Genomic DNA, 15,641 nt, shown 5'->3' with positions numbered 1-15,641 from the left:
CTTCGATTCAACCTCCCATGTGAGTGTGGAGATAACTACCTTCTCTGGCAAAATACACTCGGGAGTAACCGGGTGTTCGGATGGATCAAAAATGCGAGATAAGGAATCGGGTTTGATGTTCTTGGACCCCGGGCGGTACGAGAGAGAAAAGTCAAAACGTCCGGAAAAAAGTGCCCACCGAGCCTGCCTGGAGTTGAGTCTTTTAGCAGATCTAATATATTCAAGGTTCTTGTAATCGGTCCAAACAATAAAAGGTACCCCCGACCCTTCTAACCAATGATGCCAGTCCTCCAACGCTAACCTGACGGCCAACAACTCTCTGTTACGAATGTCATAGTTATAATTGGCAGGTGATAAACGATGGGCCAAAAACGCGCAAGGATGCATCTTGTCATCTGAGGAGGCGCGTTGGGAAAGAACTGCACCTACCCCCTCCTCTGACGCGTCGACCTCCACCACGAACTGACGTGTGGGATCAGGGGCGACTAAGATGAGAGCCGAAACGAAGCAGCTCTTGAGATTGGTGAATACAGCCACAGCTGTATCGGACCACCTGACCTCGTTCTGGGGGAGGTCAAGGCGGTCAGACGTGCGGCTAGTTGGCCTAAGTTGCGAATAAACGTCGATAGAAATTGGCGAACCCCAGGAACCGCTGTAGGGCCTTACGGGAATCTGGACTTGGCCAATCCATCACAGCCTTAACCTTGTCAGGATCCATACGCATTTCCTCAGAAGAAACGATGTAACCTAGGAATAAAACAGACTGTGCATGAAAATCGCATTTCTCCACCTTGACAAAAAGCCCATTCTCTAGCAACCTCTGAAGCACTCGTCTGACGTGTTGAACGTGTTCCTGGAGAGATGAAGAAAAAAATCAATATGTCATCCAGGTAGACATATATGAACTGATCTACCATGTCTCTCAACACGACATTGACGAGTGCCTGGAAAACTGCTGGGGAGTTAGACAACCCGAACGGCATAACCAAGTATTCAAAATGACCCCTGGGGGTGTTGAACGCGGTTTTCCATTCATCCCCCTTCCTGATGCGAACCAAATGATAGGCGTTACGTAAATCCAATTTTGTGAAAATGGATGCTCCCTACAACCTCTCGAAAGCTGAAGACATCAACGGCAAAGGATAAGTATTATTCACTGTGATGTTGTTCAGCTCTCTGTAATCAATACAAGGTCGCAGAGAACCATCCTTCTTACCAACAAAAAAGTTGCCCCCTCAGGAGAAGAGGATGGTCGGATGAATCCCGTTGCTAGAGAATCAGAAATATATTTCTCCATCCATGGCCTCCCGCTCAGGAATCGAAAGAGAGTAAAGCTTGCCTTTAGACTGAGACTTACCTGGCAATAAATCTATGGCACAGTCATAGGGACGGTGCGGAGGGAGAGAAGCAGCACGGGACTTACTAAACACTTCCTTCAGGTCCAGGTACTCCGTGGGCACGTTTGACAAATCCGCTGCCTTCTCCTGAAACACAGAAACAGACACAGACGGACAAGCAGACACAAGACAGGACTCGTGACAGTGCTCGCTCTACATGGTGATAGAGTTTGAGCCCCAATCCACTCTGGGATTGTGCTTAACCAGCCATGGGTAGCCCAAAACAATAGGGGCTACACGGGAGTCCACAAGAAGGAAAGGAATGGTCTCTGTGTGGTTGCCGGAGGTGATGAGGGTTATGGGACCGGTAGTAAGCGAAATGTTGGGTAGCTCCTGACCATTTAACACACTGACAGATATCTGATGGGTGAGAGGTGTGATCGGGAGGTGTAACTTGTGAGCAAGGTGTAGGTCCATAAAATTTCCCTCAGCTCCGGAATCCAGTAGTGCCTGACAGATGTAAGTGTGGTTGGCCCATCTCAGTCTTACCGGAAGGAGAGTAGATGGTGAGGAATTCCCGGCGGAGATCCCACCGGATAGTAGCCTTGTCCTTACTACCGGGCTAGCCCCTTTTACCGGGCACGAGTGTAGAAAATGTCCGGTGCCACCACAGTACAGGCAAAGTCCTTGGGACCTCCGCCTTTCTCTCTCCTTCCGGGAAAGCCGAGCTCTCCCCACCTGCATGGGTTTGTGATCGACGACGGGACCGGCCGTGTTCTCCTCACCGTTGTCTCGAGCCCCAACACCTCCGGGGTTGCAGGCGGGGCGAGAGTACTGCTCCAAGTGGCTGATGCGGGCATCCACCCGTAGGGCCGGGTCAATGAGACTGTTAAGTCTTTGAGGCAGGTCCAGAATATAAATTTCCCTTGGAACACGATCGGCCAGCCCATGCAGGAACATATCCCACTGCGCCTCGTGCAGTGCGGAACTCAATCGAGTAGTCAGCAACGGAACGATCGCCCTGTTTGAGATCCGTGAGTCTTCTGGCAGCCTCCTTGCCAGCTACCGCCCCATCAAAGTCTCTTTTCATCTCAGCGGCTAGTGATTGGAACGAGGCGCAGCATGGGTCTTGGTTCTCCCACACCGCCGTTCCCCACAACGCCGCTCACCCCGTGAGCAGCGTGAGTACGAATGCCATTTTGGATTCTTCCCTCTCGAATGTTCTTGACTGCAACGAGAAATGCATCAGGCATCTGGTAAGGAACGCTCTACAGAAATTCGGCTCACCGGCATAACTCTCTGGGGCTGGAAGACGTGGCTCAGGTCGATGATTGGGCTCGGGTGCAGGTGGGAGAAAGGGCGGTGTGGGCGGCGCAGTGGGAATACTCAGTTGTTGGACCTGTTGGGTGAGCTTGGACACCTTCGTCACGAGCGCTTGCACTGCGCGTGCGGTGTTGGAAATGCTCTCCTGCTGCTGGTCAATCCTGGAGACGCTGTGGTTAATAAACTCCGTCAATGATGTTGCTCTTGCAGCTTCCATGGTTGGTCAGATCGTTCTGTAATCGTAAGATATAGAAAGAAGCAATAGCAAGTAAAAGTGATTTATTGAATGGTTCACTCAGGTCAATAACTGGTGAGGCAAAGTCTCAGTAGTAGATGGTACGGGAAATCATGAAAAAGACGGGAACACAGAGCCGGAACAACAGCCAGCAGGAGAGCGAGACGCAGGGATTGAGACGGGCAATCCTTGGATGAGTGAAGCGGAGTGATGAACCAGTAATGAGACGGTGAACGAAGCAAACTCCAGAATCCAGTGAAAACAGGAAAAATGAGGAACACAGGGAACAGGCATGGACATGAGAAGCTTCGACAACGATCTGACAAACACAAGATGAAAGACAAGGCATTCAATAGGCTGAATGATGAAGTGTAGCTGGTGCTGATAATGAGATTGGTAATCAGCGTGCCGCCCACATGAAACAATTAGGACGAAGGACCACACACACACACACAATAAACAAGACCAGTATGAGACAGCGGATTACCAACCGTGACACCCTTGAAGTACCTCGGTGGTCTACTGTAGCTGATTTGACCTCGAAGGATTGATCGGTGAAGTAGGACACAAACCAGCAAAGAGTAGTTCCTGTGATGCCCATTGCAGAATATGATAGACAGAAGAATCTAGTAATTCACTGTTGAAGTTTGTGTGTGTCTGCAGGGTTTGCTGAAACTGCTTGAGGGAACAGTCGTGAGTGTCCCAGAGAAGAACAGCAGGAAGTTGAGAGGAGAGACAGTGCAAGTGGACACAACCAACATCCTGTTTGTGGCATCGGGTGCTTTCAACGGGCTGGACCGAATCATCAGCCGGAGGAAGAATGAAAAGGTGATTTTTCTACAATACAATTATTTGCAGGTTGTTTGACTCTCAGTGTGTTATAGTTTCTTCTTGTGCCCTACAGTATCTTGGTTTTGGGACGCCCTCTAACATGGGCAAAGGGCGTAGAGCTGCAGCAGCTGCAGATCTGGCCAACAGTTCAGGGAATGAAGTGGACGCAATGGCAGAGATTGAGGAAAAGGACCGGCTCCTGCGGCATGTGGAGGCACGGGACCTCATCGAGTTCGGCATGATCCCAGAGTTTGTGGGCCGTCTGCCTGTGGTGGTCCCACTGCACAGTCTGGACGAGGAGATGCTGGTGCAGATTCTTACAGAGCCTCGTAACGCAGTGGTCCCTCAATATCAGGCCCTCTTCAGTATGGATAAAGTATGTATATCACACATGTGACATTAAGTGACACTTTCAAATCGTTATTTATATTCTGGTTTTATGATTTTTTTTTGCCAGTGTGAGCTGAATGTAACTCCAGATGCATTAAGGGCAATAGCCCGTTTTGCACTGGAACGGAAGACAGGAGCCAGGGGTCTCCGCTCCATCATGGTAAACAGCATAAAACATTGATTTAGTTATGAATGTTCTTCTAGTGTCTCTGATGTGTGTATTCTCTGGTCCTTCAGGAGAAGCTCTTGCTGGAGCCCATGTTTGAGGTGCCTCAGTCTGACATCATTGCTGTGGAACTGACTAAAGAGGTGGTCCAGGGAAAGTGTGAACCACGCTACATAAGGTACAGCGACATTTAAAAAAAAAAAAATGAAGTACCATTTTAATTTGTCTTGTTAATCACTACACTAACATTTACTATAAAAAGCATATTTCACCCAAACTTTCCTATGTTCCATGAAAAAATACAGCAATGAGTGACTCTTATGAGTAGGAGTACCCCTAATAGTCGATATTACACGAAAAGAGGCTTCGTCGACCAAAATTGTATTAGTCAGTTAGTCACAGAAAAAAAACAAATAGCGAAGTCACGCAGTCCGTGAGGGGCAGATTGTTAACGGCGGGTCCTTGTGGTAATTACCGTATGTCGGGCAAAGAATCCAAACGTTCGCCTATAATCCATCGACCTCAAATATGGATTATCATCTGAAACATGTAATTAACTTGGCCACTCGCTCTAACGTTAACAAGATAAATGTGCGCTATTATTAGGTGCATATCCAAGTGTTTGTGCAGAGTAATGAAGATGAAGTATAGCGCACTTACTGCATGACATGGAGTACTTTAAAACCAACCAATTCAAATCGAACACAAATTATGAAATCCGTATGAAAGGTGCATTTCTCTCTAAAGGTCCACTATACAGCGGAGATGTAGAGTCAGCATCGTCAACTTCATCTTTTCAGCCGACACTGACTCAGAATACACTAGTTTATTAATAACAGAGATGGGTGACTCGAGTCACATGACTTGACTCGAGTCAGACTCGAGTCGCAAATTTAAGGACTTGAGACTTGCTTGACTAAATTAAGAAAATGACTCAACTTGACTTTGACTTGAGATCCAATGACTTGAGACTTGACTTGACTTGAACTGTATGACTCGAGAATGACTTGATATACATTTATCATCGCAACATCAATTGATGAACAAAATGAAAGCAACGGAACCATTGACGCCAGTCATCAGATTCTGCGCGATTGCGTGACACTGCACAACCCCAGAAAAAACATACATCGCGGTGAGCGCGCTAAATACAAAAACATCTCCCAGCATCGTTTCTTTTTGGATATAAACACTAAAAATTGACTATATTCATACAAGAAGATTTGCTGTGCGCATAATAACTGGCAAGGGATATCGGACGACCATCACAACCTCGAACAGTCGAACTTCATTCACCACGTCTAAAAGTAAGCTATGGCTTGTTTAACCTGTTTGTTATAGTTAATTTGACTATCTTTAAATCGAGAATATTGGTCAAAACAGCATGCCTCTTTATACACAATTATGTTTTCAAATGTAGCTTAATGTTGTCAATATTCAAATGATAATTAATGATGTTATATGTTTTGTATAACATTTGCCACATTTCTTTTTAAATCATGCTTTAAAGCCAAATATGTCGTTCTTTCCAATGGCAAAAAACAACATAGAAAACTGTTAATGTTTTGTCGTGTTTTATGTTTCTCTTAAAGCAGGGTTAGATGTTATCAGGGGTTACATCTATTAGATGTTATCAAAATGGCAGCAGAATTAATATTGCACCCAAAATTCAAAATGTGGTGGAAAAAATGCCCTAGTATGAGTTATTTTCATAATTATAACATATGATATTAAAAAAATATTTCCAGAATATTGACGCGATTGCAAATGTGATAATGATTTTATAAAACAGTTCAGTAAACAAAGAGTGAATATTGTGATGTGACATTTAGACATAGCCTAATATTCCAAATATTTTCTGTTTTTGCTCGATTTCTCCAATGACAATAGTTCCAAACAAGCCACAGAAAGAGTTATGCGTATTTGTGATTCAGTGACCTAGTTGCTTAGTTCCAGAACGAATCTGCCGTTTTGAACATGTTAAATGAATGCTTCTATGCCTCGTACATTAATACGGTAATTTGGCGCCACCTATTGGCGGTTTTAACTTCATAATTAAAAATATATAACTTGTATAAAGGGGATGCCAGTTTGAAGAATGCCTTTGGTCGGATAGGAATTATACTTGAATTGTGAATTGTTTAATACCTTTTAATGGTCTTCTGCAATGTTTGAGGCATATTTATTTTTTCATGCTTTAATGTTGGCCTAATTTCAGTTACATTTAGATTTTTATTGTAGTAACCACTCAGCTATATGTGGAAATGCATATATTAAAAAAAAAATAAAGTTGCAAATAAAACCACAGTCCACGACTTCTGTAGTTTTAACTTATTTTAATATATAAATTCAGTGAAATCGTCAAACGTTTGTATGACTTGCCAGTGACTCAAGCTACGACTTGACTTGACTTGCTTGACATAAGGCAGTGACTTGACTTGACTTGCCTTTATAAAAAATTTACTTGGACTTGCTTGAGACTCGAAGGTTAAGACTTGAGACTTGCTTGTGACTTGCACATGTGTGACTTACTCCCAACTCTGATTAATAAATAATTGAAATGTCTCCTAGCTATTTTTTACGACACATTTATAATGATTACTTTTGCTGGTGTTTTCCGGCAAGGTTTAGGCGTGCACTTGAGTGCGGAATAGGCTATATATGGTTTAGTATTTAGTAAATGTGAGAAGTCGACTAATGGCTTAAATGAAGGACGACTAGTCGACTAGAAATCTTTAATCGGGGGCAGCCCTACTTATGAGCCTTTTTTTAAATTAATCAGTTATATTCCTTTTAGTTTTTCAAATCACTTTGTAGATCTGTAACTTCCATAATTCATTAATTCATCCACAAAACTGAAGCATGAACAAACTATGAGTGATTCATTTTTCAAACTAGGAGTGATTCATTCAGTGTTCATTTTAGAAGCCAATGGCCCCCATAGTCACTTTTTGATAGTCAGTATGTGTAAAATAAACATTGATGTTTGTGTATTTGTGATCCAGAGCTCCCAAAGAAACAGAGGAAGAGTTTGAGGAAGACAACTGGATCAGGCATGCTGATGCCGCCAACAACTGAATGTGAAGCTATTGCCTCAACATCATGTCATTATTGCTCAAGACCGCAAAATGCCATCATTATGGAATCCTTCCAGCCGGACCTAAACAGAGAGCAATGTTTGTAGATTTTTAAATGACAGCACAATGATAACCAGTTTAAAGAGCATTTATTACCATTTAATAAGGTGCATTTAATAACCTAAAGAGGAAAGATATGAAAGTGTTATTTAAAATAAAATAAAAATACACTAACATAGTAGAGCTCTAGCTTATTTTCAATCTCTGGATCTGTCTAAAGAATTATGTTAATTGGTGATTTTTTTTCTTGCTTTTTGTTGGTGTGCTCTAATGGAAGTATATAGATTATGTGAAATTTCAAAATGTTGAATTTGAATATTTTTGATGCATAATACAGCCATGACATTCATCTTTTTTCAGCAGGACACACTCTAGCTCAGTGTATCGCACATGTGATTTTCGTATGCCTCTGTTTTATCCATGACCTTCTACAGCACAAGCCTCTGTGTATAGTGTTACGTACATCTAGTTTTTAGGTTTTTCCATTTTAAGACAACTGTTAACTTAATAACTGAACAAAAACAATGTGATAATAAACTTGACAGAAGTTGCACACGTTTTATGCAGTCGGTTTGTGATAGTCATTTTTTGTTTTTGTTGTTGTAGTTTCTTTGTGTACTCAGTAGAAACCAAAATGGGATTTGAGTACACAATATATGTTTAACTCTTTGTACACAAATCAAAAGACAGTTCTATCATTTAAAGATTCCTCTGGTTTCTCTTTTGTTCTCATTTTTCTGCCCACCATTTATTTTCACTTTAATAACAGAAACCAAATCCTTCGAGATAACAACTGTTTTTGAGTGATGAAAATAACTTTGGAAATGCCCTAAAGAGCAATGAAAAAACAAGTTCTGTGAATTCATTTGTTTTGGTTTATGAGGCATTAATATCATATTCATCAATCATTGTCCCCAGGGTGGCAGCATAGAGCAACATCACTAGTATTAGGTTTTGGGTGATTGCCAATTCAAATAATAAAGTAATTCAAAGTTTAATTCATAGTAGAAATTGTATAACCATGAACATAGGCTTAAAAATACATCATATTATTAACATGAGACAGGTTGAATAGGAAAATTGGCCATGTTGTACATGTATTAACAAAAACAAAAAAAGGTTGCATGGTTGTCATGCTGTACTTGTCAAATGAATGTTTTTATGTAATTACACAGTAATAATGCTATTAAGTATGTAATTACACAAATAATAGCAAATAATGCTCCTTAAATTGTTGTAAGCCCCTGGAATCGTTCCTACCTTTTACTACATTAACTGTTTTGCTATACCAAATACAGCAAGAAACCCAGGAGGAAGTAAATAAGCAGACTTCCAGGTTAATTTATTTAGCAGTGGGATACTGTCACATATATAAAGAAAAAATTTTTTAATAAGCATAAAATAAGTTAAGGCTTTAGTTATTTATGTGGATGAAGCATATGGGAGTCAACCTGTAAGAAACTGTCAAAAGAGTGGAATACATTGAAATGTCCTGCAGTATAACATGTTAAATCCATCTAAATTACTTTAAAAAGCGTTTTAAAAAAAAATGTGGTATTATTATTATTATTTGTTACAGTTTTTATGACCATAGTAATTGAGAGACTATGTATTTTTTTTTTGTTGAATCCATGCGTCACATCACTGGTATATTGAAATGTATAGTGAAATAATTATGAAATCAAAAATCTGATTTAAAGAGGTTTAAGGGGAAAAAACAGTGACCAGTTGCAGCATTAAAACCTGCCAGCATGTACTCGTTCCCTTTTACATATATAAACTTTAAGCTGAAAAATGCTGAAAAATAACGTCATTTGTCCATTGGTCAGCTACCCGAATATTACACATCCCTTTATTACCTATACATTTGACATATCCCTGAGATTACAATTTTGACTGCAGAACAGTGACAGGAGAGAATCTGAGAATAATGGCATTGTAGGTAAGAGACACTGGATGTATAGGAAATGTTTTGTGTCCAGAGTGTCAGTGATGATACTGCCTTCTGTCCACGGTCATCCTCCTCATCACTTCACTGCTGAACTGGTACGTAAGTTTCTTCTTGACCTTTTTGACCTCGCCGGTCTTGCCATAGTTGCGCAGGGCCCTTGCCATCTTCTGGTAGGTCATTCTCTTGCGGTTGCCCTTCTGCTGACCCCAGCGGCCGGCGAGTGTCTCCTTGTGTTTGGAGGAGAACTGAAAGATGCCCCGCTCTCTGTCCACCCACCAGATGCAGTCCCGCATGTCTCCGTCCTGCAGAAGGTCCAGGAGGAACTGATATAGACGCACTTTCCGTTTGTTTCCTGTGGAAAATGACTCATTTTAAAGTTTGGTTGACACACAATCCCTGTGGCTTCCCTTTTGATACGAATTTCTTTTCAAACACAATTATTAAAGGGATATTGTGGGTTAAGTACACTTTGAGATCTGTAGATAACAGTGAACTGCTGTTAATTACCATATAAATGTGCATACAATAATGTTTATGGGGAAAGATATTCTTGAGTGTTTAAAAGTACAAACCTGGTATTTTAGTAATGTTCTTATATCAAAGTGATAGTTCACCCAAAAAATTCCAAATCCCAAATCCAAAAATTATCCCACGATTTACTCACCCTCAAGCCATCCTAGGTGTGTATAAGTATCTTCTTTCAGATGAACACAGTTGGAGATATATTTAAAAATATCCTGGCTCTTGCAAGCTTTATGATGGTAGTGAATAGCGGTCCTGATTTTGTCTAAGTCTAAAAGTCTAAAAAAAGTGCATCCATCCATCATAAAAGTACTCCACACGACTCCAGGGGGTTAATAAAGGCCTTCTGAAGTGAAGCGATTGGTTATAGTGAGAAAAAATATCCAAATTTAAAACTTTATAAATTAAAACATCTAGCTTCCAGCAGACCGCCTACGCAAGTCGACTTACGCCAAAAGAGTAAAACTTGTGTATGACGTAGGATGTGGGAGTAGCGTAAGTTTAGACGCCTCTCGTGGTTCAAACAAACAGCGCTGGGCAACAAAATCAAGCTCCTCCCACATTACTCTTTAAAAAATCTAGTTTTAGACTTTTAATTCGTGACTGGAGTTTTGTTTTGCTCTATCCTCTGCGCTTCCACATTAATCAATGCATCAGGTTTTTACAAAGTTTTACATATGGAAATTTTTCTTGCACGTTGCATCACTTCGATTCAGAAGGACTTTATTAAACCCCTGGAGTTGTGTGGAGTACTTTTATGATGGATGGATGCACTTTTTTAGACTTCAAAATCAGGACCGCCATTCACTACCATTACAAAGCTTGGAAGAGCCAGGATATTTTTTAATATAACTTCGATTGTGTTCATCTGAAAAAAGAAAGTCATATACACCTTGGATGGCTTGAGGGTGAGTAAATCATGGGGTAGTTTTCATTTTTCATTCACTATCCCTTTTAATTCATACTTTTGAAATTATAAGAGTGTTATGGTAGTATGCTACAGTGTTGTAGTCAAGACCAGAAGAGGGTTGAGTCCGAGACAAGACCATAAAAACCTCATGTTGGACTCAGGTTCGAGGGCTCACCTGATAGAGTGCTGGAGGTGCACGGATGTCCGTCGTGGTCCTCCTCTCCTTCTGACACCTCGAAGGGTGGACTGCGTCCCCCGGGGTCCTCCTCATCAGTACTGCAGTGGGGGAGCGGGGACCGCTGGTACAGCGCGTGCGGGACATACGTATACTGTAGAAATACACCAACAATCATTAGTCCTACCTCCATATGAAGGTTATCATGCTAACCATGACACAAGAACTCATAAAAACAAAGCAATCAATGACCAACTCAAGAGAAAACATGATTTTTAATAAAAAAGCATGAACCTGCAACCCGAAAACTCACCCCCAGTGGGGCGTGAGTAGGTTATACAAAAACATGTGAATGAGATTGTATGAATTCATACATACTTGTCAAAAATTTGCCAAAGCATAAAAGTAAAAAAAAAATGTCATGTTTAGACTCATTTCATTGGATAATGCGAAATATAAAGCAAAATGTCTGACAAATACAAATGATGAAGCAATGTTTTTTTCTGAAAAGTTTATCAAATGTACATTCCCACACTTATTTTCGAGCAGAAAATGCTGGTTTAGCATGATCTTAAATTAATGGTACCAAATACTTGGAAACCACAGAATTTCTTTACATTGAAAGAGGAAGTGGAAAAACTCAGTGTCAACAGAAAGGGACACACAATGATGTGGTCCCAGATTTACAAATCAAGTGCACATCACGTTTTGCTTCCAAATCATCCCGGAGAGCCACAAAGTTTCAATTCTATCAGCAGAATCCTACCAAACAAACACATATCGGTAGACTTTGTGTATGGCCTGTTTATTATTTAGCTATATTCTTAATCATAGGAGTGTATCTAAAATGAAAGTTTACTCTTATTTTAAACTTGTTTAAAGAGATAGTTAAACACTTGTAATACCTGTTATCCATTCATCTCATTGACAATTGCTCGGCTGTTAAATCTCTGCCCTCCTTTAACTCTCGAATCTCATTCAAAAAATGCCGTGCCTAAATACATTGAGGCAAGTGGTAAAGTTTTGACTGGTTTGCATGATCAAGTTAAAGCTGCAGTTCGTAGTTTTTCCTCTTAGAGAAGCATCTCTGTTCGAAATCTGCAATTGCAGTTATTCGTGGAATTATCAACTTTACGTGGGTTGTGCCTCGGCATGACACAGCACGGATGAATCCAATGTTTTGAGGAGAATGTGCGGCTGTCAGTTGCTGTGGATTGTGGCATTCGCAATCACAGATTCTACTTTTTGGACGTATGATATAAGAATTTTCACCGGAAAATGTAATCTGAACAAGTAAGTAAAATCCACTTTTGTTCTGACCAACTAAGGGGAAAAAAACAATTGCAGTAAATCGCGCTGATTAAATCTAATGATCGCTTATCATATCACGTCAAACCGTGCAAATTATACCATTTTTTTCCGCAAATTGTTAATGTTAACAACATCAGCATTGCGTGACTACATTTAATGCCCTTCCGATATTTATCCTTGTTTGTCGCATGGGCCGGTTGCAATCTCTTTTTTTCTGTAGCCACTCCGAAGTCCAAAGTCTTTTGCATTTTACAACGGGTGAATCTCCAGTTGTCACTGGTGATTGTCGTTTGAACCTTTCTGGATCCGCCATCAAATTGATAAGTTTATATCAAGTGCTGTGAGAAAAGGCTATAAATCTCCACCTCCAACATCCTCACACGCAATATAGCCAACTAGCTGAGACTCCTTCTTTATGTGTACAGATGTGAAGTAATGACGCAAAGACATGCTTGAATTTCCTGTGGAAATCCACCAGTACCACTGGAATTAAAAACATTACAAGCTTACAGTTTAGAATCGAGCTAAGGGAAGCAGATAGTTTTGAACACTGGCGGGTTATGTACTTGCTCAAAAATTTATTTTGGATAATATTTAACCCAAAAAAGTTACGGACTGCAGCTTTAAGTTAGTACCTACTGTTAGATGTCGCAACTAGCAAAAAAAAAAAAAAAAAAAAAAAAACAGGCTAACAAACAAAACATTGGTATCCATTGTTGGATATTCAGATGTAACCTTGTTTATTGATGAAATGGATCAATCACAAATATTTCATTGTATTATAGATGCTTTGCCAGAGAGCTGTATTTGTGCAGGGCAAGTCAGCCATCAACTAATCAGGACGCCATTTTACTGTGGACCATAAGCCTCATGGTGTTACGGCTCAGCGGATTGGCTCAAAATATAGTATATATTTCTGGAACTGGAACTGGAAAAAATTGCTCTATTCACTTTGCGTTTGAACTAATGACGACGAGCAAATTAAAGAACAGACTCAGTCAGATCATTTCCATTAATGACCAACACAATCTACCAAGAGCAGCGCAAATCAGCGTCTGGTTTTAGACATACTTTTTTTTGGGTGGTAAATAATGGTGCAAATACCAGTAAATTCACGAGAGCAAGCCTTAGTAAATCACCTGTATGATTCATTTAAAAACTCTCTTGCCATATATTTTGTGTCTGAAAGGGAAACTCCTACAAATTCATATGCAATAAGTTCAGCCGCAAAAATAACCCTGTCTACGACTTACAGCGATAATTTTTGCAATGGATGCAGCCGGTGTAGATGTGATGTTAGGGTGTAAGTTAGAGTTAGGAGTTAGTATTTCTTTCAGTGTTATAGGAAGTCATCACTGATTCACAGGACTAATAGCTGGCACTAACTGGTTTAGGAAAAAATCATGCGCATGATCTTAAACAACAAAAGAAGCTAAATTGTATGGATTAGCCTAGGCTTTTATTGTGTGTTTTTGCCATTTTAGGAGCTTTACAGCACCTAATTCACTTTTTGTTTTATGGATAAGAGCAGCTCGGATATTCTGATAAACATCTCCATTTATACTTTGCCGAACAAGGACAATTTGTGTATGTGTGTGTGTGTGTGTGTGTGTGTGTGTGTGTGTGTGTGTGTGTGTGTGTGTGTGTGTGTGTGTGTGTGTGTGTGTGTGTGTGTGTAGCAGCAACAGTCTTTATTCAGGAAAGACAGTGTTGAGCAATCAGTCTGTCTCCTCCACTCACATCCTGTCCATCTCTCTTTCTTTTCCTATATCATTTCTTTCTATCAGACCTTTTCACTGATTGCAGTACTCTATTCGTTACTAAATTAATATTAATAATTAATAATAAAAAGGATGATTTATTTTTTACTTTTAGTCCAATGTCACACCTCTAATATCTTTCTTATTTTACCGACTATAATATTTCACTTCATTTTTATTGTGTTGAGAGTCCACAGTTAATATAGTCAACACACTCAAATCTATATTTACCTAGCAACAAAATAAATAAAAATAAGATTTTAGGCTTCATATAGGAAAACAGAACCATTTTCAGAACATACGTTTAAAATAAATAACTAAGTAAATATAAGAGATGTTATACCATTATGACACTAACCTGTGGAGGAATCACAGGTAGAAGTGTTCCCATCCCTGCATCCACAGACGGGTGGAAGGACTCCACGTCTCCATAGCGGTATGTGGTGGGATGAAGCTCAGTGAAATGGTTTCCTTGAGGCGGCTCAAATTCACTGTGATGAGCGTGAACGCTTGTGTAGTCCCAGCCACTTTCTTCCATGAGAAACAGCAAGGGAGAACAAAATTGAGCTCAAAGTTCACTTAAAAGCGGTTTCTTTTGATTGTTTTTTTGCTGTGAAATGACTTGTTTTATTACAGTAACAGTGACCAACAAACCAGTTCCGGACATTTAGAACCCCAGACAGAGAATCAGTGGGAAATGACGAGGATCATCACACTATGAGATAACAAGAATCAAAATTACATTTAAAAAAAAACTCACCGGGATGAGTCTCAGGGTCAGTACTGAGATATGGGTAGAAGTCATATATCGGCCGGGCGTCATGGTCATACGGAATTATCTCTTCAGACAACTGAAAAAAAATTCAATCGTTTTTCTTTACTTTTTTTTTATTTTTACCTGTTTAAAATTTGTTTCAAATTTACAAAATGTTGTGTTACTAACTGACTCCATTAATTCAACTTCTATAATTATCCTATGCACAACTTAATTACATAAAATAAAATAAAAATACTTTAACAAAAGTTGTTCAGTTTTGCCTGGAAATATTTAAATTGGAAAGAGAAAGAGAAGACAATCTAAAATACTTACAGGAGAAATAACACAGCTTTCCATTCTGTAATGCAACATGAAGCCCTTCAATCATATAACTTCTTTTGTGGTGTCTATCTCACAGTTTCACACTTATTTACAGAATATTGCATAACGTGGAAATTACTTCACAAGAGCGCTGTACTGTGGTATCTCTTTTCAAATGGGCAAATCTTGTTTTTAAACTCTTCTGCCTTCAGCTTCACTGTCCTGATGTAAAAAAAAGACTAAATTTCCTGTATCACTCATGAGCGATTAGCCTGACTTTACTGACAGATCTGGCCTCTGATAGGTCAAATGTGGCGATGACTCGTGATTTTTCATTTGTGACACTGTCAAGGGATATCAACCAATCATGATCCAGTTGATGGGATGGTCTTATGTGCATCTCCAACTTCTCTTAGATTATTAATATCTTATAATTATTATATGTTATTAGAAGAGCTGACAGTAGATGCATTTGACCAAAAATGTTAATTTTAGAAATATTATTGAATGAATTG

The 15,641-nt window shown here is 40.0% G+C and overlaps 2 protein-coding genes across 4 annotated transcripts in view; one reads left to right on the top strand and one right to left on the bottom strand.

The window, feature by feature from the left end:
• clpxb (caseinolytic mitochondrial matrix peptidase chaperone subunit Xb) overlaps positions 1-7,972 on the top strand; it is a 33,061-nt gene extending 25,089 nt beyond the window's left edge. For both annotated transcript variants that reach the window (XM_077211456.1, XM_077211455.1), the window contains exons 11-15: positions 3,559-3,723; positions 3,800-4,102; positions 4,184-4,276; positions 4,354-4,460; positions 7,288-7,972. In XM_077211456.1, the coding sequence (XP_077067571.1) occupies positions 3,559-3,723; positions 3,800-4,102; positions 4,184-4,276; positions 4,354-4,460; positions 7,288-7,360 (741 nt within the window). In that variant the 3' untranslated portion in view covers positions 7,361-7,972. The remainder of the gene's footprint in view (positions 1-3,558; positions 3,724-3,799; positions 4,103-4,183; positions 4,277-4,353; positions 4,461-7,287) is intronic.
• A 299-nt stretch (positions 7,973-8,271) lies between these two features.
• On the bottom strand, positions 8,272-15,428 carry spi1a (Spi-1 proto-oncogene a). Of its 2 annotated transcripts, none has more exons than XM_077211458.1 (5): positions 15,139-15,428; positions 14,809-14,899; positions 14,407-14,579; positions 10,978-11,131; positions 8,272-9,722 (listed from the first exon to the last, which is right to left on the bottom strand). In XM_077211458.1, the coding sequence occupies exons 1-5, from the start codon at positions 15,175-15,177 to the stop codon at positions 9,406-9,408; spliced, it is 774 nt and encodes a 257-aa protein (XP_077067573.1). In that variant the 5' UTR covers positions 15,178-15,428; the 3' UTR covers positions 8,272-9,405. The 2 variants fall into 2 exon arrangements, with proteins under 2 accessions (XP_077067573.1, XP_077067572.1); XM_077211457.1 differs by having other exon boundaries at positions 14,392-14,579; positions 15,139-15,418.
• Positions 15,429-15,641: the final 213 nt, after the last annotated feature.

The sequence above is a fragment of the Siphateles boraxobius genome, unplaced genomic scaffold (assembly GCF_051911475.1).
Source record: "Siphateles boraxobius isolate OS27281-9 unplaced genomic scaffold, OSU_SipBor_1 65, whole genome shotgun sequence".
NCBI lineage: Eukaryota > Metazoa > Chordata > Actinopteri > Cypriniformes > Leuciscidae > Siphateles > Siphateles boraxobius.
Note: the sequence above shows the minus strand (reverse complement) of the source record. Positions and strands in the feature narration are given on the sequence as shown.